The 24,159-nt window shown below is 44.7% G+C and overlaps 1 protein-coding gene across 5 annotated transcripts in view; it reads right to left on the bottom strand.

The window, feature by feature from the left end:
- Nucleotides 1-342: 342 nt before the first annotated feature.
- LOC149351599 (snake venom 5'-nucleotidase) overlaps nucleotides 343-24,159 on the bottom strand; it is a 73,708-nt gene continuing 49,891 nt past the window's right edge. For 3 of the 5 annotated variants that reach the window (XM_089580911.1, XM_089580909.1, XM_089580910.1), the window contains exon 14: nucleotides 343-2,694. In XM_089580911.1, coding sequence (XP_089437037.1) covers nucleotides 2,590-2,694 — 105 coding nt within the window. In that variant the 3' untranslated portion in view covers nucleotides 343-2,589. Of the gene's footprint in view, nucleotides 2,695-13,343; nucleotides 13,430-24,159 lie in introns of all 5 variants that reach the window. The other 2 variants (XM_089580913.1, XM_089580912.1) reach the window with 2 other exon arrangements.

Raw genomic sequence — 24,159 nt, forward strand, 5'->3', positions numbered from 1 at the left:
GTATGGCACAATTATCTTTTTGCTGTTTGCTGCCTAGCAGATGAGTGAAATTAATCTGGAGCCTTCCACTGCGACGTCTCTTGTGGCATGCATGACAATTTACTTTGGTGCCTCTGGGAGTGCCAATATCAACCAAAGCATCGATGAGGCCAGAAGTTGGCTCTACAGCTGGCAAAACTGTTACCAAAGCATTTCATGACTTACTTCTTTCCCTGGTATTTGTAAATGCACCCAGGCCATTATAATAATATTACCTTTGCTAGTAGTGTAAATGCTAAAACACAACCTTTTGTGTTATGAACAAGTTCTGTGGACAGCGGTAGACAGTATGGCACGGAAAAGTGACTTGCAACACATTTATTCTTGCAAAATCAATTTCACATGAAAGACATCTTTGAGCTCTTGATTTTGAAAAGGGCCATAAAAAGCTACTGAAATGCTCAGGACCATAAACTTGGTGGACACATCAGTAACAAGCAAACATGGAAAAAAAAAGGACAATATTCTCGAACAACATGCTGTTAAAATGTAAAACACAACTTCAGACTAGTAAAAACCGACTAAAGTCAACTTCCGGGAATGTGAAAAAAATGCCACCCCCCCCCCCAAAAAAATGCGCACACTTTAAAACTTTCAAGGCTAAAAACCTAAACACCAAGCTTACAATCTTGGAGCTTACACAGTTGGTTTCTATTTGAGTGGAACAGGTTAAAAGCCAAACAAAGAAGGTATTGCCGTCACATTCTCACTTGTGGTTTGCATATTCTCCATGCATCATTCTTTATCAAAAAAGCATTTCCTGGAGAACTGTGAACTCTTCAGTTATATGCACACGGAGGTTGTTCGTTGAATTTGTTTACAAAAAAAGAAAATGTAAGTAGTGTAGCCTGGGGAGGCTCCCTTTCTTGGCATAGCGTGCACATTAAAGCTGTGTGTGCTCTCTTGAAACATCAGATATAATATGGCCCAGCAAGTATACCAGCAACATAAATTCAACCTCTACATGAGTATAGCTAGCCATGCCATTAGCACATGCAGCAAATTTTCCTTGCCTTCACTGCTGTCTGCTGCTAAAACAGTGATGACATACAATGGTAAGAGCTTACATGAATATTAACATGTGCCGAATATGCATGATGATATAGCAAACTAGGCTCTCTGGAATATACTTCTGGTTAGATTGCATACTTTCAGGAAACTAAAAATCTACGACGACGGCCATCTCGACATGATGCACCCTTTTAAAAAACTAGAACAAGCTCTGTGCAAATGGTATGCCAACTCCATGTCACTGTGGAGTTTATACTCGGCCTTGTATTGGATCACATCTTTGCTGCTAGATGATGTTTGCCAACAGTTTCACTGCTCTTCTTTCAGGCTACAATAGCAACTGCTGTAAGAAACACCACTGCAGTGTAAAACACAGATATACCCTGCACTGCACAACCTGTCATCAAAAAAATTTTATCTGCACAGTGCAAGAGGGCAAAACATAATAAATTCTTGATGTTTCACAACCCAAGGCCTTTGCACCGTTACTTGCATCAGAACCATGTGTTCTGCAAGTCTTTTTGTTTCTTAGCCCAGTGTCTACAGTTAAGTGCAACACACGGTGCATTTAAGGTGCAGCATGGATCACATAATCAAAGGGCAAGAAATGCATGCCATGTTTTGGGGCAGTGTTTAGGATAGGAGTAGAACAATCACTTAGACAAACAGACACTGTTAATTTCTGCTAAATTTAAATGTCTTTCGTGCATTATTTTCCAACTTAAACTCTCAGGCATGTTTAACATGCAGTCGATGAAAGGGTGGTGGGAGTGAGAAAGACTCGGCTCAAAACAATACTTTCAAAAATTCAGAGATTCAAGGTGCGCCATATGATATAGTTAGGTCTCCAAGTGCATGAACACAATTCACAACAAGTGTAAATAACAAGGGCAGAAAGTCAATAAAATGAAGATCAGCATGCTGTTTCTTGCTGTGATCTGAACGTGCTGCCCCTCCTTACATAACTCAGAAGCGAAGTTGCAGACAAAGAATTTGGCTCGTTTTTAGCAAGCCATCACATTGCCAAGTCCTAGGACTAATATCATGTTTTTGCACCTTTCAAAAGGAATGATAACGGCAACTGCCACAAGACTAATATTCTGAATGAGTACAGATACCAATGGTGGGATATTAAACGAGAGAAGTGTGAAAACTGTGGCAGGAAAGTACATTGCTTAGTGCAAACCACCTTTTACAACACAGTGTGAAGCAGGATGAAATTAGTAAAAGCAAGTGCCAGAGAGTGTGTTCATACTGTCTGCATTCTGCTTATTAATCAAGAAACCAATACACTGTCTACTGCAAAACATCTTTCAAATTCCTGGCTAACAATACATAGCTTCAAAAGGGCATTTCATAGGCTTTAAATTACCACTTCCATGTGAACTACCACTCTTTCATGTGAAAGAAAATGAGGTAAATACTAGGAGGGCATAAGCTACTACTGAAACTTTAAAAATTCTAAGATATCTGAGCGTTTGGACAAAAGATGAACTTTGGACTGGAGGGAACAACCAGGTGATCCCGGAGTAATACGAATTAGTTCTTCTCAAAACTTCCTGTTGAAGGTTCTTCTTCGATAACTTCCTCAACAAGCCGTAGTGGATGTGAGTCGCTGTCTTCCCAGAATTTCTTGACGACCTGCTGGTGCAATAAAAACAAAAAATTTTAAAAGGGCAACATTAGTAGGCATGGTGCACATATGCGACTAAGTAGAACCTGGGTGCAAACTCATGCTAGGGTAAATGGCTACAAAATAAAGGAAGAGGCAAGCCTTACAAAAAATTGGTGGGGGCTTAGCTTTGGTTAAGCCTGGTAGGTTGCGAAAGCAGGTGTTTTATACTGCATATGCAGCGCCTCTAGTGGGAAGAGCGCAGCGCGCCATGCCAAGTGGCCGCCGTTACCCGACGAGCCGAGTTGGTAGCCCGGCTCTCGCTCCTGGTATGATGTCACCCTATAACGTCACTAGCGCCTCTAGCAGGAGGAGCGCGGCGTGCCGTGCCAAGCGGCCGCCGTTACCCGACGAGCCGAGTTGGTAGCCCGGCTCTCGCTCCTGGTATGACGTCACCCTATAACGTCACTAGCGCCTCTAGCAGGAGGAGCGCGGCGTGCCGTGCCAAGCGGCCGCCGTTACCCGACGAGCCGAGTTGGTAGCCCGGCTCTCGCTCCTGGTATGATGTCACCCTATAACGTCACTAGCGCCTCTAGCAGGAGGAGCGCGGCGTGCCGTGCCAAGCGGCCGCCGTTACCCGACGAGCCGAGTTGGTAGCCCGGCTCTCGCTCCTGGTATGATGTCACCCTATAACGTCACTAGCGCCTCTAGCAGGAGGAGCGCGGCGTGCCGTGCCAAGCGGCCGCCGTTACCCGACGAGCCGAGTTGGTAGCCCGTCTCTCGCTCCTGGTATGACGTCACCCTATAACGTCACTAGCGCCTCTAGCAGGAGGAGCGCGGCGTGCCGTGCCAAGCGGCCGCCGTTGCCCGACGAGCCGAGTTGGTAGCCCGGCTCTCGCTCCTGGTATGATGTCACCCTATAACGTCACTAGTGCCTCTAGCAGGAGGAGCGCGGCGTGCCGTGCCAAGCGGCCGCCGTTACCCGACAAGCCGAGTTGGTAGCCCGTCTCTCGCTCCTGGTATGATGTCACCCTATAACGTCACTAGCGTTTCTAGCAGGAGCGCGGCGTGCCGTGCCAAGTGGCCGCCGTTACCCGACGAGCCGAGTTGGTAGCCCGGCTCTCACTCCTGGTATGATGTCACCCTATAACGTCACTAGCGCCTCTAGCAGGAGGAGCGCGGCGTGCCGTGCCAAGCGGCCGCCGTTACCCGACGAGCCGAGTTGGTAGCCCGGCTCTCGCTCCTGGTATGATGTCACCCTATAACGTCACTAGCGCCTCTAGCAGGAGGAGCGCGGCGTGCCGTGCCAAGCGGCCGCCGTTACCCGACGAGCCGAGTTGGTAGCCCGTCTCTCGCTCCTGGTATGACGTCACCCTATAACGTCACTAGCGCCTCTAGCAGGAGGAGCGCGGCGTGCCGTGCCAAGCGGCCGCCGTTGCCCGACGAGCCGAGTTGGTAGCCCGGCTCTCGCTCCTGGTATGATGTCACCCTGTAACGTCACTAGCGCCTCTAGCAGGAGGAGCGCGGCGTGCCGTGCCAAGCGGCCGCCGTTACCCGACGAGCCGAGTTGGTAGCCCGTCTCTCGCTCCTGGTATGATGTCACCCTATAACGTCACTAGCGCCTCTAGCAGGAGGAGCGCGGCGTGCCGTGCCAAGCGGCCGCCGTTACCCGACGAGCCGAGTTGGTAGCCCGGCTCTCGCTCCTGGTATGATGTCACCCTATAACGTCACTAGCGCCTCTAGCAGGAGGAGCGCGGCGTGCCGTGCCAAGCGGCCGCCGTTACCCGACGAGCCGAGTTGGTAGCCCGGCTCTCGCTCCTGGTATGACGTCACCCTATAACGTCACTAGCGCCTCTAGCAGGAGGAGCGCGGCGTGCCGTGCCAAGCGGCCGCCGTTACCCGACGAGCCGAGTTGGTAGCCCGGCTCTCGCTCCTGGTATGATGTCACCCTATAACGTCACTAGCGCCTCTAGCAGGAGGAGCACGGCGTGCCGTGCCAAGCGGCCGCCGTTACCCGACGAGCCGAGTTGGTAGCCCGTCTCTCGCTCCTGGTATGACGTCACCCTATAACGTCACTAGCGCCTCTAGCAGGAGGAGCGCAGCGTGCCGTGCCAAGCGGCCGCCGTTGCCCGACGAGCCGAGTTGGTAGCCCGGCTCTCGCTCCTGGTATGATGTCACCCTATAACGTCACTAGCGCCTCTAGCAGGAGGAGCGCGGCGTGCCATGCCAAGCAGCCGCCGTTACCCGACGAGCCGAGTTGGTAGCCCGGCTCTCGCTCCTGGTATGATGTCACCCTATAACGTCACTAGCGCCTCTAGCAGGAGGAGCGCGGCGTGCCGTGCCAAGCGGCCGCCATTACCCGACGAGCCGAGTTGGTAGCCCGGCTCTCGCTCCTGGTATGACGTCACGCTGCGGCGTCACTAGCATGGTATGACGTCAGGGGTCATTCTAAAGGTCAAACGTGCCAAGTGGCCGCCGCTACGCGAAAGGCCATTTCTTGGAAGTAGTATTGCTTTCGCAATAAAATGCACTTGCGAGAGGTATGGGGATCGATATCCAGCCCCTCCACCAAAATGTCGCTGAGAAATGTAGTGAGACTCAAAAAGGGGCTTTTAATCGGATGGCCAAGCAGAGCAGCAACATGCACTCGAACGGAAGCGTCGTTTTCCTCGCACTGACACGAGCCAAATCATGCCCCGCGGCCGCATGGCAGCATCGGCAGAATGTGAGCAGTGTGAAAATATGAACTGTGAAAGGCATCCTGCCCACATTACTTCACATCTTACAGGTTAAAGAAAAGAAGCAGCCTGACACAAGTTACGTGTCCTTATACAATGCACAACAAGCCCACTTTGTTGGCATTACTTGGTGTTGCTTGCACGATCAACTCTAAAGCTAACAAACCAATTACATTACTTTCCTATCAACAAAATTTTGCTTAGGCCAAGTACTTACATAGAACATGTTAAGAATGTTGCCCCTTGCTAGGAAGTTGTGCTCAAATGTACCTAGTAGTGAGTTTTTGTTGTCATCACTGCTTCTGCATGAACCGTTACGTTTGAATTTAAGCAGGTACCCCCTTTGCCAAAAGTAACCGAGCAGCAGGTTTTTACTTCTAAACTGTACAACTGAACCTTTATGGCACCCCTAAAGACTGAAGCGTGTCAAAACGTGAGGACAAAGGTTTAATTCAATTCAATTCAATTTTATTTTGAATCTCTTTTACGAAAAATACAAAACACTTTTTGGACCCATAGCCAATGGCTAGTGCGGGTCCAAGTACACAAAATATACTTTGCTTACTTTACACACATTCAGAGCTTAAGGGCTGCCGTAAGTGTTTTGCTACGCAGTTAAGAAAGGAACCACTGTTGCCCGATTACTTTTGGCAAAGACGGTACGCATATATACCCTGAGGTGCTGTTCTGCACGAAACTTGAGACGGCAAGTGTCAACACATTATTTTTGCATACTTAGGAAGCATGTTTTTACAAGTTGTGTACGCTGTGCTTAGCAATGATTTGTACACCTCTTGTTAGGAGCAGTTTATATTGCTACCTGGCACTTTACCTGCATTTTTCGTTCTAAACTTTTATGTTCATGTACACATACAAAATAACTGCGTTGATGCAGTGGGATGGTAGAGCACTGTAAAGCTTCAGCAAACTGCACAAAGTTCTGAACTTCATAATGTTCTTTTAACACTGCAACCACTGTTTTGAATGCCTGTTTAAGAACACACAATGCACTGCCACCCCAATTCCACTGTTGTCAATAAAATACAAATCATGACAGCACATGTGGTATCGACAATACCATCTTAATTTATCAAAGGCCAAAATGTTTTGTAATACAACAAAAAAAAAAATGACGCCAAGGTATAGCGGCATTAAAGGTACACTGAAGAGGAATCTGAACTCGTATTTTTACCGTGGGAACTCGATCTACACGTTCTGAGCATTCTTAGAAACTTCTGATTATTGTCCTGTGCGGCCGATTTTCGCAATTTAAATCAGATTAAACGTCCCGGCTCCCGCCTTTTTTTTTTTTTAACTCACCGCAGATGGCAGGAAGAGTCAGCCAACCTTTCAGCCAGTCCCGTGGCGGCTTGCCGCTCTGCCATCGGCGGAGTGACATATAGCGATCAGCGAAAGCAAAGAGTCCACGCATATTTTTATTTCCGTGGGATTAATTTGCAGCTATGTACATGGGCATCCGAAAGGGGGGGGGGGGCAAGGGGGTGCGGTTCCCCCCCACCCTCTGGAATTACGGATATTATTTATGCACTAGTAGAAAACAACTACACAGCTTGACTAGCACACTTAGGTGATATTAACTTATCGGATTTTGCTTATTGAGTTCAATTCTTTGTTCATCAATAAATTCCAATGTTTGCTCTCCAAGCCTAGCACTATTTTATGTGCGCAGTTTAGACCACAAAAAGTTTCTTTTTGTGGTCTAAACAAACAGTACAAAGATTCTCAGCAGTGCTTACACAGTAGTATGCAATGAAAAGACGATTATTTACCTAAAACTGAATAATCAACTTGTTGACAACATTGTTGGCATCAGAGCACAAGATTATATTGCAAAACTGTAGGCCATCAAAACTGAAAGCGAGCCCAGTTTTAAAAATTTCAGTATCAGCAATCTTGTTCGAGATATCGAACGCTAATAAACAAAACTCTTTTGAAGACTCGTTAAGTTAGCTCTTCCACATTGCACATTCATCAAATGGCGTCAATACGCAACTGTCACGAAAATAACATACACAACTTCGATGTCACAAAGTACGTGAGCTGCATAAGTCTATTCCACATTAAATATACCTATAAAGTTGACATCTCAACTTCTCTTATCAACACTTTGTACATCAAATCAAATTTCTCACCTAGAAAAATGAAAACTCTCATGAGATGCAATGTTTGCACATACATGTGCAATAAAAAGGAAAGAAAATGGCAGTACACCCACTGTCTCAATAACCATAAACATGCACGGGAAAAATTGCACACCACAACAAACATGTCTGCACGCCAGTTCCAGATATGCAAGCCAAAGTGCAATAATTGTTTATGTTGATTCAAAAGGAAAAGAGGAACAGAAAAAGGAACTGCTAGTGCATTTTGGTTGGCACAAACATTTGCATGCATGTTCCAGGTCAGAGTACCAGAAAAACTATTTTCAATTTTTATAAACAAAAAAGAAGATAAGACAGCACTGCTAATATCTCCAGTGATTTCTTCTCATTACTAACTCTTAAAGACTGTGCAGATCCACTTAATCATCAGCTGATGTCGAGCTTAATATAAATACAATTTCAGCTTGCTCATTTACATTTGGATGCAGAACCGCATTTTCGCTATTACAGACTCAGTTTCCAGCAAACTACTAAATCTCTAACTACTACTACGGCTTGAAACGCATGAAAATGCAATGCCCTGCGTACGATTTCCCTTAAAAACAAGTGGGAGGATACCCTGAGTAAATTCAAGGCTGCACTCAGCTACTGTCAGATTTCCCGTGTGACAATGAAACCAGCGGCTGTCTGGTGATTGCAGGTCGTCTGTGCAGGTGCAAGCAAAGCATGCAGCTTGTTAGCACTACATCACATTGAAGCTGTCACTGCTTGCAATAAATGGGTGCCAAAAAGCAAAATACAGATATGTGAAAAGGAGTCACAGGCGCTGTTTGCAAGGCCCCTGAATGTATAAAAAAGCATGGGAAACCTCTGGAGTAGAGGGATAGATGACTCCTCTACCAGTGCTTTCACATTACTCATTTTACAAGTTTTTATTCATGACGCATATGCTCATTAGCTGACAAAATGTAAGATATTAAAACATAATTTAATTAACACATTCTGAACAATGAAGACAATCTGCAATAAGCTCAGCATTTACTTAATCATCAGTAGCCTCACACTGACGCATAGGCATGCACAGGTCTCTCCACAGAAAAGGCCAAAGTTCACGGGAGTGCCTGTTCATGTTTTCTGGATAGCACAGAACAATATGGGGCAAAATATGAGTCCCTTTCCCCATGCCTATTATAGCAGCCACTTCCCCCTTGCCTGCCCCCCCCCCCCCCCCCCCCCCCCCCCCCCCCCCCCCCCCCCCTCAGCAAATGCCTACGCACTGACATAAGGTGCATGCATCATACCCTCTGCTGAAAAAATTGCCACTAAGTGGTGACACCATCAGCGCTTAGATATCGGTTTAGTGTAAAATACATAAATATCAACACTAGGACTGACACTAATAACATCACCATAGCCTACTCTGAGAAACAATTTGTGTTACGAGGCCCCTTTAAGTTTAATTTGTGACATGCTCCTTGAAAGATTATTAGCCATAATTTTGTGCTTTTCATGTATTGCACCTAACCTACCGTTAAATTTCATGGATTCACAGGTAATCCAGTTTAATAATTTCACCCTCTTGATATCACACTGATCTTTGTGGATTTATTGCAGTCCAGGACATTACAGGAGGACTGCAGTTTTCAACCCCCTTATTCTGTATATCTCAACAGAACACACATTACATTAAAAGAATTGCTGTATCTTTTGAATGTTAATAGTTCTGCTGCAACACTTAAACGAGACCGCAAACAAAAATTATTCTTTTTGAAAGCATGCATGCATGCGAGTGCATGCATGCAGAAAAATGAAAAAGCTCTTCTTGTGTCCACAACAGGCCACAATGCAAGTTCTTCATTCCAGAAGCACTGCACAAGGTGAATTCATGTAACACTTGCCCTATTAGTACAGCAGTCCCCTTAATTGCAGGAAAATAAAGCCTCAAAACAGGGCCCCTTTAAGCTTAATTTGGAATATGTTCCTTAAAATATTCTCCACAATAACTTTACTTCAAATGCTCTTTATACATAAGACCTAGCCTACCATCTAGTTTTTTTATGTGCACAGCGGAACATCGTAATTTACCACATTTGACTCGACCTTTCCAGTAGAAAAGTTGCAAGCATTGTAATATTTAGTGTGACAGTGGCCCATATATAAAAAATACATATAAAAGAAGCTTGACAATTCTTCAGGCTATTTCAACGCTGACAACTAACACTGTATGCCATTTATTCTTCATCCTACAGAGCATATTTATAAGTGGAGACAAGTGGAGGAAGATAAATAAAAAAAAAAGCATTTTAAAATCTTAACGTTACTTTAATTAATGCTGTGCACCTCCTTTAGGCATGTAACACATTGGAGCATACGTCACTGAGTGTTTCTTCAATGCAATTTCCGTGTCAGGTGCACAACACTGTCCACACAGCATTTTCTTCGCTGGTCTAGCCTACTGGATATACCACCAAGGCAATAGCTATGCTTATGAAAATTTGTTCTGGTATGTAGATTGACAGCAAGAAAAGTGGAATGAGTTTGTAATTCACAAACTCCAGAAAACATCCCTGCAACTGAGCTGCAAATGAGAGCAAATTTAATTTTCGTCTTTGTCACATTTACACAGTGTTCTACCACAGACGTGAGAAAACTATGTTGCCTTCATAACCCTTGAATGATCAATAAAACCTTTCTGGGGAAAATAAAGGTTTTCACAGTGGTTTTTCAAAGCGACTGTCATGGTGCAAATAAAGGAAGATACCGAATTTTTCTAAAAAATCGAAGAGCCCTATGTTTTAGGTAGCAGACATGCTGCAATAACAGTTTCAATTATGTTCCGAAAATTGCTTTTACAGTAAAATGCTAGGGTACCATCTTATAGACAAGCGTGAGGCCGTGACGGCACGGAGATGCGGCGGCGCTGGAGTCAGCAGTGACCTTCGTTGTGTAGGCAAAAGCCGGTACCGTGTGCCTTGGGTATGCCACGCTTGAGCGTTTTTGAATGCATTTTGCAATATTCGGGCGAGTTATGATGCGAGTGGTTGAACTGCAATGCTGAAGAAAGGCAGCGGCACAAGTTTCCACAAGTTTACCGCATTTAGATATGGGCCAAAGCGATGTGCAGCGGCCGTAGAGCGGGAAAAGTTCGGCGACGGATCGGCTGCGCGGCTAGTATTGCATTTCTGCATCGAAATATGATAGTTTGCGTCTCTTAATCTGCATGTTTGCTCTTCAGTCGCGCGGCGAACAGTGCAAGAATCAACGTCTGCAGCTTGGTCGCGTTCTGTCGGGCTCTCATTATGAGAAGTCTGAACGCGGCATTCCATGTGGGTGTGACCATAAATTGAACGCAGGGGACCGTTTTCAGGTGGTAACCACCCGGACTATGTCCCGGGCATCTCTGCGCGCTCAAAAAAAAAAAAAAAAAAAAACTGCTGCCAGTTGCCTTCACTATTCATCGGGCCACTAAGCGCGACGTTTGAAGCAGCACAGTAGTCCAGTAGTAGGAATATACGACGCATAGTTTTTTCTCTATTTTCACTTCCACGAGCTCCAACATGTATGTTTTCTCACCACCTCTCCTAGAAAACGATTAAATGTTGCTAAGGTATCAGCAAAATCATGCAGTGTTATTTCCCATATTACCTGAATTTTACAATTACTGGTCAATCAGAACCTGGCGAAAAGAGCAAATACCGGACCAAAAACCAGTTATCAAGCAGAATAAGGCCTGCAAGCAGAATGACTTAGAATATTTAGCTCTGCAGAGCAAAAGTAACTTCGTTGTAGCTCGAGGTAAACTTCTATCCATTCGCTTGTGCACCTTTCTTAAAGCCAAGCGAATAAAAAAGCATTTTTTCAGACATTACCAGTGAAGATCGCATTTGCATGACTCATTCAAAGTAACTGCAGGGCTGGACGAGAGCAGGCACATCACAAAGGTTCATCATGGGAAAAAGCTGCCTCGCGTCGTGCATCCCGCCGTCCTTCTTGCAATTAGTGATTGGGTATGCTGCATATGCTGCAGACCTGTATACCTCGTGCTTTCTCGATTTCATTTAATAAGTCAACCTAGTCAATCGCCGCAGCCGCGCCGTTGCTGCCAAATATAGGAGCGCAGAAGGAAGGCTATGCAGCGCTTCGCCAGGTAATTCCGTCTGGCGAACAGGTTGAAAAAGTGCTAAACTGCTCTCTGGTCACCAACAGAAATGTTCCTAACCACAAGTGACGCGCACTCTTTGAAATATGCGCGCACACGAGTTGGTTTTTGAGGCAGCATCGCTGGGCACGGGGTGGACCTGCTACATTTTTGCCTACACTCCGCGTCGCTGCCGACCGCAGCGCCACCTTTGTTGACAAACATCACGCTTGTCTATAAAACAAAAACAGTGCTTTATGCAGCTAGATTTTTACACAGAATGAAAACGTTTCAGTGGCCCTTCAGAACAGCTGTTTCTTGCTGCTATGGGATCATAATACATAAGTAATTTTCACGCTCAGCGAAGCCTGGTTTGCATATTGACTAATGCATAAGCTGGCATTATAAGAAGTGCGACTCAGACTTTTTCTAGTGCACCTCAATACAGTACTTTTCTTCTCAAGTCTTTCTGAACATGAATTGTTTGAAATCATTATTTAGCCATCCTATACATGCCTATGGGAAACAAACTTTTCACTGATTATACTTCAGTTTAAATATATCTCTTTATGAAAGAGAAATGTTGAAACATTTCCTAAATAGAATACTGTAAACAACTTATTCTTGGCAAGCTGAGTACTCTGTGAATTCGGTTAAAGTCATAATTTCAGAATATTTCACGAGCACTAAATTTCGCGAAGCAGTAGTGATGGGTTTAGCTGCCATTGTGGCTCAGTAATTAAGGTGCTCGGCAACAGAGCCGGAATTCCTAGGTTTGAAGCTGGCCGCAGCGCCCGCGTTTCGACGGAGGCGAAACTCAAAGATGCCCATGTGCTGTGCATTGTCAGTGCACGTTAAAGAACCCCAGGTGGTCGAAACTATTCCGGAGCCCTCCACTACGGCATCCTTTTCCTCTTCCACTCCCACCTTCCTCCCTTCCCTTACAGCATGGTTTGCGTGTCCATCAAGATGAGAGACAGTTACTATGCCATTTCCTTTCCTCAAAAGCCAAAAACTAATATTCAGAAGTGATGGGTCGCTTAGTGCTCTCTTTGAGCAAATTATTTTGGGGGACCAACTTTTCACAAGGTCTACATAATCCCTGAAAAGCGCAAAAATTAGATCTTCACTAAAATTAAGTTGTTTACAGTAGCTGGAAAGTACACCGCTACTAGCACAAAAAGAACTTGACTGTGAAAGGGTTCAAATAAATAATACAAATGATCTAATTGAATCAGCCTCCTGTGTGTGTTCTATTGCGCATGCGAAAATTAGATAAATGCTGCTGAAGAGCCCCGCTAAATTCTTTGATGTGCAAAGCAGTAATAGAGATGCAAGCACAAAAACTAACATGCTACAAATTACTTCCAGCTTTAAATATGCTGCAGCTTAAAAAGGGTGAACCTGGTTAGTAAGACAAGAAAAACAAAAAAATATATGGGGTATTTTTCTTTCCAAGTCTTTGAAAAAATTTACATTCAACCAACATACACTGAATGCTACCGACTACCTAAGAGCTGCTGTTAAAGTTTCTGCATGCACACTCAAAGCCATGTTACCCAGTGATTTTTCATGCTATCATAGGGGCTAAATGGCATGAAGTGCAAAAATAGATAACTAAAGGAAAAAGCAAAAGTTGTTAAGTTTTAGCCAGTACTTTCAAGCCCAAAGCTAGCATTCACCTCGGTGGTTCATAGCTGCAACCAGCCTACCCGCACTGTGGATAGTCACAACTCAGAGTCCATGGTAATGCACTCGACCGGAACCACTGAGGTGTTGCCCAAGACAAACACAGGAGGTGGACGGGGAAGGGGAGGGAAATGCAAAGAAGCCATAAAATACCAATGTGGATAAAGTGAAGGCGGGCATCAAACTATAACTGCAGGTGACACATATACTATCTGAACTTTTAATAAGTAGGTATCCGTGAATAAACAAATACCTATCCGCCACTGTATTAACCGCCACCATAAAAATGCACTGAAATGTGAATGGAGCATGAAACTTTCAGTACATGTCGCACAACCCTTGCTGTGAGCCACTGACGCACCACATAATCACTGACATTCAGGGCTGGTCAGAGATAAACATAACCCCTTCACGTGACTCATTTGTCAACAGGGTGCACAAAGGGTGCTGAATATCATGAGCTCCATCATTTGCATTTCGAAACATGTTCATAGTATAGATGGTGCCAAGTTATTCTACAGTGTTTTGAGTAGTGCGCTAGAGAACAAAAAAAAGAAAAATAAAACGCCATCTGACCATATATTCTCTAGGCTTCAAGAAAGATGATGGTGCACAACTTCACCCTAAAAGACATACAAGCAACACTGCTATGAGCATCACATTTAAAACTCAGCAGCAGTACCACTGTCAGATTTTGCCTCTGCTTCATAGCACACTGAGTGAGCACGACTGACTCATTAACTACAGAGTACAATAAGCTCTGTAGCCTATGCTCTGATTCTCCAAAAGAAGCAAAACTTTTACTTACACGCAATTTAGGGGACATCCTGTGCCCATGAACTTTGAAAAACTGAATGCGCAGTTAAAAGGCTTCCTTTTTTGCTGGCTGCAGGCTTGCCAAGTATTTCTTTTCAACTTAAGATGTTGGTTCTGAGTTTAGCATTTACACGAGCCTTCATATACAGAATGATGAATTCTAAAGTTCACCAATGTAAAAAAAAACTTCACTACATTTTTTTTGTTCTTTGCTTTGCAGAGTGAAATTTAATTTCATACAAAACAAGATTTGAAAGAAGTCTAGTCAGCCAGAAATATGTGCATACCACAGGTTACAACTGCATAAACCAGCTATGAACTATCATGCCTAACCTTGCATAGCATTATGAAGCATCACATACAAGATTGACACAGATTATGCAACTTAAATACTGGCTTCATACAGTAATAAATACAATTAAATTCATTGCAGATTAATGTTGAGTGCACATCTTCCATTTTCAAATGAGTCCAAGCATAAATAACAGCAGGATCCATGTAACAAGATAACGAAACCTTTGCGTGGCTCTCAGAGCAGTAAGAACTGCATGTCATGGCCAGTACAAATTATGCAAGGAAGCGATACATGCATATTTATGGAGAACAGAACTCCAGTACAACAGGAGAGTTTACGAAAAGGTTCTGGGCACGACAACTGTGCACTGCACGACACACATACATGCTACTTAGGCATGAGAGCATGACACAATGAGTACTATGCATCACACATGCCATACAGAGAACTTATAGCGCTTTTCCACATTGCCCTGTTTGGTGCCAAATAATGGAAAGCCTGCATTTAGGCTGCAGACACTTATTAGTGCATGTTCCTTTACCTAGGCTACTGCTGAGGCTGAGGATGCTGTATGTCTAAACCACAGGAAAGTGAGTGGTGTCGAAAAACCTCAGTAATTCACAATACTTGCAAAGATGCCACCAACTCTTCACATCACACAGAACAGTAGTGAGACAGCCTAGATTATGATCATGTGGCAGCCGGCTAGCTTTGTGAAAGAAAAACGAGTCTTTTTTTCAAGGTGCACAAGCCACATCTGAGTCCAGCACTTTTGCCGCCTCAATATAGCAGTGCTATCTGTGTAAAATATTGAAACTAAGCTGTGTTGAGATGCACTTGCATATGTATCCATAGCAGCGGATGCCTTGGCATACATGACAATTTCAGTGGCCAGCTACATTTAGAAGTAAGTACCCAGCTATCTGAAACAATCAGAATAACTTTATCAGTGAGTCCATATTTCTGCAGACTAAATTTAATGATGCTGGCTGCCGCTTTCTTTAACTAAGCATGGCAGGGTTCGTTTAGGGGCTTAATACAGATGGCATCACTATAACTGTCATCGCAAAAACACGATCCATGGCGGTGCTGCCAAACCACCGCTGGTATTGTTTTTGCAATGACGGTTAACTTAGAAAAAAACGAAAAGTAAAGAACTACTAACTGCAGCTCAAAGAAATTTTGCACACTTTGCAAAACATGCACGTCCCAAAAATGTGACAAATATGCATGCGTTTTGTCAAAGAGATGAGAAGCTAATGAGCCGTTAATCTGTAACACTTTTGTGATTTTTGGTCATGTTTAGAGCGCCGGTGCTAAATAACTATCCACTGGAGCCAAAAACTGCTCTCAATGTTTAGAGATTAACATTTCACTTAAATGCTGTAGAAGCAATCCTCTTTTTGGTGCACTAGTTTTTCCCGAACGCACCCTGCCAGCAGGCAAGTCAAACAGAAGTACTGTTTTATGCACTACATTTTCTGTTCAGTGCACTCATACCAACAACTACTGCTATTAACAATGCATACTGTTCAAATGTAAATACATTTATTTTTCTAATGAGCTAAAACATGTTTTTCTATCATAAGTGAGAGAACCGCAGCAATCGAGCAAACATTGTGAAAAACATCCAATAGCTATGAAAATGTGGCACCCGCCTAAAGGGGAGGTGCAGCTGTCAGCACCAACTTTGTTAATTCTTATGGATTTTGATGAAAATGTTTTTGCACGTTAGTAATGCTTTCAAACTTAAGTGCACCAAAAATCAGCCTTAAACTTTTTTCTACAAATTTTTTTTTCTACACCTTGTGGAGAGCCTGCAAACGCAACAAAACGTGATAGTAGACTGGTTCACCGTTCACTGTATTTCTGAATGCATGCTACACATGATAACAATCTTAAATTTTTTTTTCCACAACACAAATATTTTTGTTTTTATTTTTAAACAGCAGTTAGCATATACATCTCTAAACTGTCAACAAGGTGTCACACCAAATACAATCCATCAAAGCTAAAAACCAAGTCATCATATAAAGTGGTGTTCTGTGAAGGAAACAAAAGCAAACAGGGTCAAATAGACGAAATAGTTGTGGAGAAATCTGCTCCATAAGATGAAAAAGGGTGTTAAAGATAAAAAAAAAAAAACAGGAATGGAGAAAAATGGCAATTTTTCGAGTATTTCTGTGACATGCAGTGCCACCATAGTTCATGAAACAAATTTTTTAGAGTACTTCCCAGTGGCTTTAAGCAATAAAACCTTGGCAGCGCATAGAAAATGAGGTATATGAGCAGATGCAATGCTTAAAGAAATTTTTTTTGGCAATTTTTCACAATTTTGGGAGAGTCTTAAAACTATTTTTGTTATTTACTAACCAACTTTGATGAAACTTCACAGAATTGTTCAGTTTTGTCTCCTGATTTAAAATATGAGTTAATTTTCCTTGTAGGACAATTAGTTCTGGAGGTATTATAAAAGTAATAGAAAATTATTGCAATTGTTTCCCCAAACAACAGGAAAAAAACAGCTCATCGAAAATTTATTTTTAATCTGCAGGTAGGTAAGTGTAAGGAGAGCAACGATGGAGGCAGTTTTCAAACTGAGCTAATATTACAGGTTTAGCAGCCCACTGAACTTGGTGCTCACAGCCATGGTGACTATAAAGAATTTCAAAAAAAAAGAAACTTAAACAGGTGAAAATAAAAAAAGTTGCTTCCAACAATGCATCCATTATACATTCAGCTTCACATTGCAAAAAGATTTATAGCTCTAGCTACTCTAGGTGTTGAGATAACCTTTGGGCAACCTTGTAATTCAACACAAAAGGCAGTAATTTTGAGAAAAAGCAAAAAAATAAACACAAAATTAAACAGGGTCACTAGGGTGAACGGCACCCGGTGCCGTAGCCTTGTAACACCCCCCCTCTTACCCCTTAACCTCGTTTTGATGCCTTGCTTGGCCGTGTAAGTTGCTCTGAACTAATATAACATATGAAAGATACTTGACCAAAGCATCATGTGAAAAACCTATTCAATGAAAATAGTATTGCATCGTGTATTTATAAAAGACAGGCGTATGTAGCTGAACAGCTAAGCAGCGCCCAGCATGTGAACCGCTATTCGTCTTCCTCTTCGACTGCACCAATCATCGTGAAAACACCCTCCGGCGACAACAACATTTCTGGTGCTTAGCTTGAAGCATGTCAGCTGCGTGATACGGCTTGAGCCAAACAGCATCAACAGCATCAGTCGCTAGTCGGGTGAACGATGTCGGAAAATTGAGTGGGGCAATATCATAGGTCATATTGGCCACCTGAAGGAGCATGCAAGAATGGCCAATGTACAGGGAGAATAGTTTTATAGAGAGTCAGATTCGGTGAGATAGACACCACAGGAGGATGAGCTACCCTGAAAAGACGTGGACTTCCCTATGCCAGCAATCATAAACCAGCTGCTCACTGGTTTGTGACTAAGAGTGGCGGGAGAGTTGGTTTGGGAGCCTCGCTTGCATGCGATAACATCTCGTGCATACTGTGGTTGAGGTGCCAGTAGGCAGTATTGATGTATCCAGGCCCTAGAACAATGTAGGGTGCTTGGTGAACAAAAGATATAGCCGCGAAAAGACAGCAGAGTCACAGCAGAAAGAACTGTAGGCGAGCGTAACATATGGTAGAGCAATTTTCCAATCACCATGGTTGGCTTGCCTTTGTAAAAGTAAAGATCCCAGGGGGTTTGCCTCTCGGCCCCGGCCGTGTGGCTCATTATGCATTGCTAGAGTTCTAGTACCTTGAAGATAAGAAGCCGTGCAGGGGGTTTGCCTCTCGGCCCCGGCCGTGTGGCTCATTATGCATTGCTAGAGTTCTAGTACCTTGAAGATAAGAAGCCGTGCAAAATTTAGGACTTCCATGGATCCTACAGGAGCCCCACAACCATGCCTAGAAGCAAACCACTTGGGCGCTTTACTTTTGAAAAGCCCGTACGTAGGAGAGCACATCATTCAATGTTTGGTCGAGGCGTTCAATTGGTATGGTAGACAGTGGTCAGTATGTGTCAGTTGGGATACGAGCGGAGAATATCACTGATGGCTTCGGCAGAAACTATGGTCAGATACAACTCAAGATCAAAGCAGCTAATGCCCCCCAAAGGAGCTCTTCCAGCGAATGGAGTCTACCGATTCTCCCCCTCGACTGATCCCTTTGGGCCTGCTAGCGTGAAATCGCAGGGAGTGGCAGATAAAAGGGGAGTAACCATGGCTTAATTGGATTAATCGCAGCATCATGAAAATCAGTTCACGCCATTGTCTGGAGGGCCTCCTTTGAGGGGCATCTACTGCTCCGTTCTTAGGTTGTATCCGATAGCAGCCCCAATCAGTAAATAATTGTCATGGAGTTCCATGATGAAGGATAGTCTCTTCAAGAAGAAAATCTGCAACACTGCTAGCGCAAGTTATGGCTATTGGACTCGTTATAGTGTACCTGACCGTAGAATCAGTGACAATGACCATCCAGGTCGAGACGAGGCAGGTCGAGACGAGACCAGTGTGATATAAAAGTTCAGGTGAATGTCAATAAGCTGAAAACCAGCAGCAGGTGATGCAGAAGGCTTTTTCGAACCTTCACACTGGGCACAGGAGGCAACGTAGCCTCATATGGCGCAGCACAAACCGGGCCTTAAAAACAAGCTGCACATCTGCTCTTACGTATGCGATACGCCACGATGGCCAGCGGTTGGCAGGTATTTCCTGAAGACTCCCGAGTAGAGCCGCTGGCGCAAAAGAAGCATCAACTCAGGCCTGTTGGAGTGGATATTGCGGCGATATAGTGCTCTCACGCAAGTGAAATACTTGTGGGAAGGAATTGTGAGGCCGTATTCTATAAGCTGTCCATTTTAAAATGGCCATTTCGCATCTGTCTGGTCTGCTGTCATTGGTCACTCAGATATATCCGCAAATTTCAAGCATCTTTGGAAAGCGACCAGGTCATTGGGTGGTTGGCGACTGGACCTCACCACTGGCTGGTATTGACTGTGATACGCAGCCAATGGTGAGGTGCATCACAATGCTCGGTCAGCAGCACGTGACCGGACCTGCTCATTGTCAGCCATTGGCTGCGACATGCAGCCAACGGTGAGGTCCGGTTGCCTTCAACCCAATGGCCAGGTTGCTTTCCACAGACGCTTGAAAGCAGCGGGTATATCCGAGTGACCAATAACAGCAGACCAGACAGATGCGAAATGGCCATTTTAAAATGGACAGCTTATAGAATACGGCTCCTGGTTTGCTGAATCGAGGTCTGCAATCAGCAATCGTAATGACAAACCACGGCGGTGTTCGTGGGCGACGTAGACAAATTCTGAAATGGGGAAGAGAAAGAAAAAAGATGCCCAGTCACTAATCCGCCTGCACATCATAAGCAATTACCAGGGCGATTCTCGATGTTAAAAACGTTGGTCTTATTCCAATTAGGCAGCACCATAGTGTGAAGAGACAAGCAACCCACATCGTGCTGCAGACCCTGGACTTGAACATGACGGTGAACGAATACTCTCGCAGATGCAAAGCCCGACGGCCAAGTCAATCCATGGCACTTTTTTTAGCGAAGAAAGTCAGAAAAAAGCATGGTGGTTGGTCAGGACTGTGAAATGCCATATGAACAGGGAACGGCGAAAATTGGTAACAGCCTGGGCAAGTGCCAAACACTCACATTCAAAGATATACTAGTAACTAATATCGCTTGGTAGCTCGTATAAGTAATGACGAGTTCATAATCCTGCTGTTTGGCTACGACAAACAACACCGGTGCCGGTCTGCAGGTTTGGATGAGAACTAGAGTTGGGGCTGATGCATCGAGATGGGCTAAAATTGGTGGCAAGATCAGCAACGCGATGAGCAACGAAAGGCTCTCTCTTTGGCAGGGCCCCAAGCAAAAAGGAACATAGCGGAAGGACTACATATGACGTCGAATTGTTTGCCTAAACAGCAGAAATGCAAATAAAAGTCAGCAAAGCTCTGGGTATTCTTCGTTGACTGGGGAGCAGTGAAGTCCTTGCTTGCCTCAGGGAATTTCACCGGGGTACGGTTGCCGGTTGTACTTCTGAGGCATCACACAGGTGGGCAATAATGGTGAGCGGGCTCCAGTCGAATTGACACTGCATGAAATTTAGCTGGAGGCGCACTTGACATAAAGCAGCAAAAAATAGAACGTCATTCGAGGTGTTGAAAATGGAGGCGAAAAGACCATGGCACCGTCGATCAAGGCAGCACAGACAAGTCACCCACTTAAAGCCCTGAAGGCAAGACCCATCATCCGTTTGAAAGTGGCAGGGGCATTACAAAGCCCCACAAGGGTGACTCTAAAGCGATAGGGACCATCAGGTGTAAAAAGCCGGTTTTTCCTGATCCACAACATCTACAGGGATCTACCAATTGCGGGAATGAAGATCGACAGTTGAAACCGTGCCTATCGTCATGAATATATTAAAGTGTTTATTTATGCATGGAGAAGCAGCAGAAGCGCTTGAAAATTTAACAGTAATTAGAAAAAAATAAGGACTTCGAGCAGCTGATTTAAAACAATGGAGTTTCAGCTCCATGCACAGGGGCCTTGTTAAGCTTGAACAAGTTCCCCTTTATGAGATATGAAATTCCATTTTTTTTTTTATCTCTTATATCTCAGCTGGTCGGTGTCCGTACTTTTTCTTATGACCATTCGCTCACCAGACCATTCTTTTTCTCTGACCAGACGGAATTCCGTGATAACCTTGGCCTCGAAACAATAAATATTGAAGAAACAGATACCGCAAAGGTTTTGCGGCATTGTTTAATGCCTGGATGCAGGGCAGATTAATTAGTAAGAAATGCGAACGCTATATGAGCACGTAAAAGTGTGTATCGGTATCATGTATCATTGTTCTCCTTGCAAATTGCACGAAATTTTCACCTGCAACATTTTAAACATGAAAGCTTGAGTGACAGGCAAAGCGTCGCAACCTTCGACCTCCCTTGCACACCTGCACACCACCCTGCAAGTGCAACCCCTCAGCGCTGCACCCCTCACATGCCTGGGGCTAATAAGCCCCAGGCATATAGTCTGAATGGGATGCTTACGCAGTTTTCTGTCCAGATTTAAAAAATGCTTTCATTACTTATATGGACCAATTAGGTTTGGTTGAATCTAATTAAATCAATTAATTTAAATCAATTTTGGTTGAAACTAGATGAAACTGCACAGCCCTATCCAGTTTTTCTAGCTGATTTCAAATTTGCTGTTAGTTAACTAAGAAACTGATGAACTCATAGGATAATTTAAAACCATTTTACTTGGAGCCACAATGCCGCGGTGGCTCAGTGGCTACGGCGCTCGGCTGCTGTCCCGAAAGACGCGGGTTCGATCCCAGCCGCGGCGGCTGAATTTCGATGAAGGCGAAATTCTAGAGGCCCGTGTACTGTGCGATGTCAGTGCACGTTAAAGAACCCCAGGTGGTCGAAATTTCCGGAGCCCTTCACTACGGCGTCCCTCATAGCCTTAGTTGCTTTGGGACGTTAAACCCCCAATAAACCAAACCAACCAAAAAGTAGTCAACTAATTTAACTGCGACACCACTTTCCTACATACAGACAACTGTGCTCAAAGTCCACCACACGGTCCTTCGAGGGTTTCACGTATTCCAGATAGCATCAACTGATGTTATCAACAGCCGCCGCTGTCAGCCAGTGTCATCTGACCGACTATCCGACACGCGTCGTCGCGCACGGTCGGTGGCTTCCTGTCCGCTCCACTCACTCGCGCGCAGATGCCACCTAGAAACTGGCGACCTTCCTGTCAGATTTTCTCTCGAATCATTTGCAGTAAATGCCGCTGATGAAAGCTGGGAGGATCCATGGTCAATGTTGCAGATTACCAACTTCGTGCGACTGCGCACCGACGCGGCGGTTCACGGTCTGACGCTGTGCTGCGCTATCGCCCGTTGTCATTGGCGCCGACGACCGCAGGTAATAGTTTTCCATAGCTCTGCTACCTTTGTGCATTTGTCGACGTTGCAGACTCCGCGTTTCGATTTGGCGATTGTTCGCGCTGATAAATTTTTGAAAACGGCGGTGCCCAAAGATGACTAAAATTGGCGGGAAATTCAAGAAGTGTTGCTTGTTGGGTGAGTTGGTGATCCATAATAATAGCACTCGTGTCGTTCTGTGTTCCTCCTTTTGCCCTGTCTAGTTATGCGTTACTCTATTATTAAGGGAAATTCAAACTAGCCAATAGCCACGAGGTGCAAGGCAGCCAATCGTGAAGCCGTGTATTCGTTTTAGTTTTTGGCATTTTTCTCGGCTCTGAATAATCGCAGCGGGCGCCACATTTGCACATGGGCCCAAAAGAAAGCCGGCGAACTGCACTGTTAAAAGAGACCAAACAGAGAGCATTACGGCAGCTTGTTTTGAATTGCACAGGCATAGAAAACACGCGCATTTTAGTACATCCTCGCGAGGTCCTGCGCCGCGGCGGCACAATTATCGGACAATTTTTCAAAATTGCATGAGTCCCGGGCTCCTAACTTCACTTACAGGTGGAGAAGAACCTCGCGAATCTGAATATGACAAAATTGAACAATCGATATTTTCACGAATTTTTGCATGCGCAGCAAGCGCGGGCGGCTGCACTTGCTTGCGCATGAGCCTTTGCAGCTGATTCTTGTCTGATCTCGGCAGCAGCACTTCACGAAACGCGGAGGCCATGCTTCTGTGTTCTTTTTCATATTGCCGCAAACTGTACTGTCCTGAGCAAAAGTGGCCGTATACCACATGAGATTCATCTTATATGTGCCATAACAAAAACTTTTTCACCATTTCAGAAAGGAGGACTCCAAAAGATAGAAATGAGAAAACTGCCATGCCTGCAAATAAAAGTAGCCCCCCTTCAGTGGCCTTGGCACCAGCCGAGGCTGTGACATGGTGGTACTATGCAGTTTAATAGAAGCTTGTGCAGTATGCGAGACTTATTCTCCCTACAGTACTGCCGCCACTGGTACACTACTCTCCGCATCCCATCACAGAAGAATCGGGGTGGCTATCGATGACACTATCGATGTCACTCTGTGGGGTACATGCGTACCTCATTTCCTCTGCCAGCCAGCGGCGAGCATGCAAATGCCACAAGGCAATGCATGCAAGCCACCCCAGGAGCGGAGGAGAGCACACCTGCATCTCCTGCCGTTTCTGGATGTCACAGTGGTACACTGGCTGCTCACGTAAGGGGAAAGGGGGCAAACATTGTTTTTGGGGAGAGCAAATGGTTACTACCTCAAGCAGTATTCAGTAAGGCATTAATCAGCAAAGCACGGTGTTAAAGGACGGCGGACGATTACAGAGAGAGAGAAAATATTTAATGCATAGGATGGTTGGATGGGCCCTCATTCTGGCAGCCCATTGGCTTTTGCCACCGCTCTTGCCTGGTTCACCAGCGCCGCCTCCCAGTCTTCAGTTGTTGAGTTATTGACTCTTGGTATAGCTGGGTTTTTCTGGCATGCCCATGCCATATGGTATAAGTTAGCCACTTCAGCGCAGAAGGCACAATGCAGATTGTAGAAATATTTACTTATGCTGTTTACTTTCCTCGTTAATCCCAAATGTTGGAGTAAATCCCCACAGTTTAATAGCGGTTCACGATTACAGTAAGCCCCCCCCCCCCCCCCCCCCTCTTTTTCTGAAC

This window comes from Amblyomma mixtum, chromosome 3 (assembly GCF_055824585.1).
Source record: "Amblyomma mixtum isolate Tamu chromosome 3, ASM5582458v1, whole genome shotgun sequence".
Lineage (NCBI taxonomy): Eukaryota > Metazoa > Arthropoda > Arachnida > Ixodida > Ixodidae > Amblyomma > Amblyomma mixtum.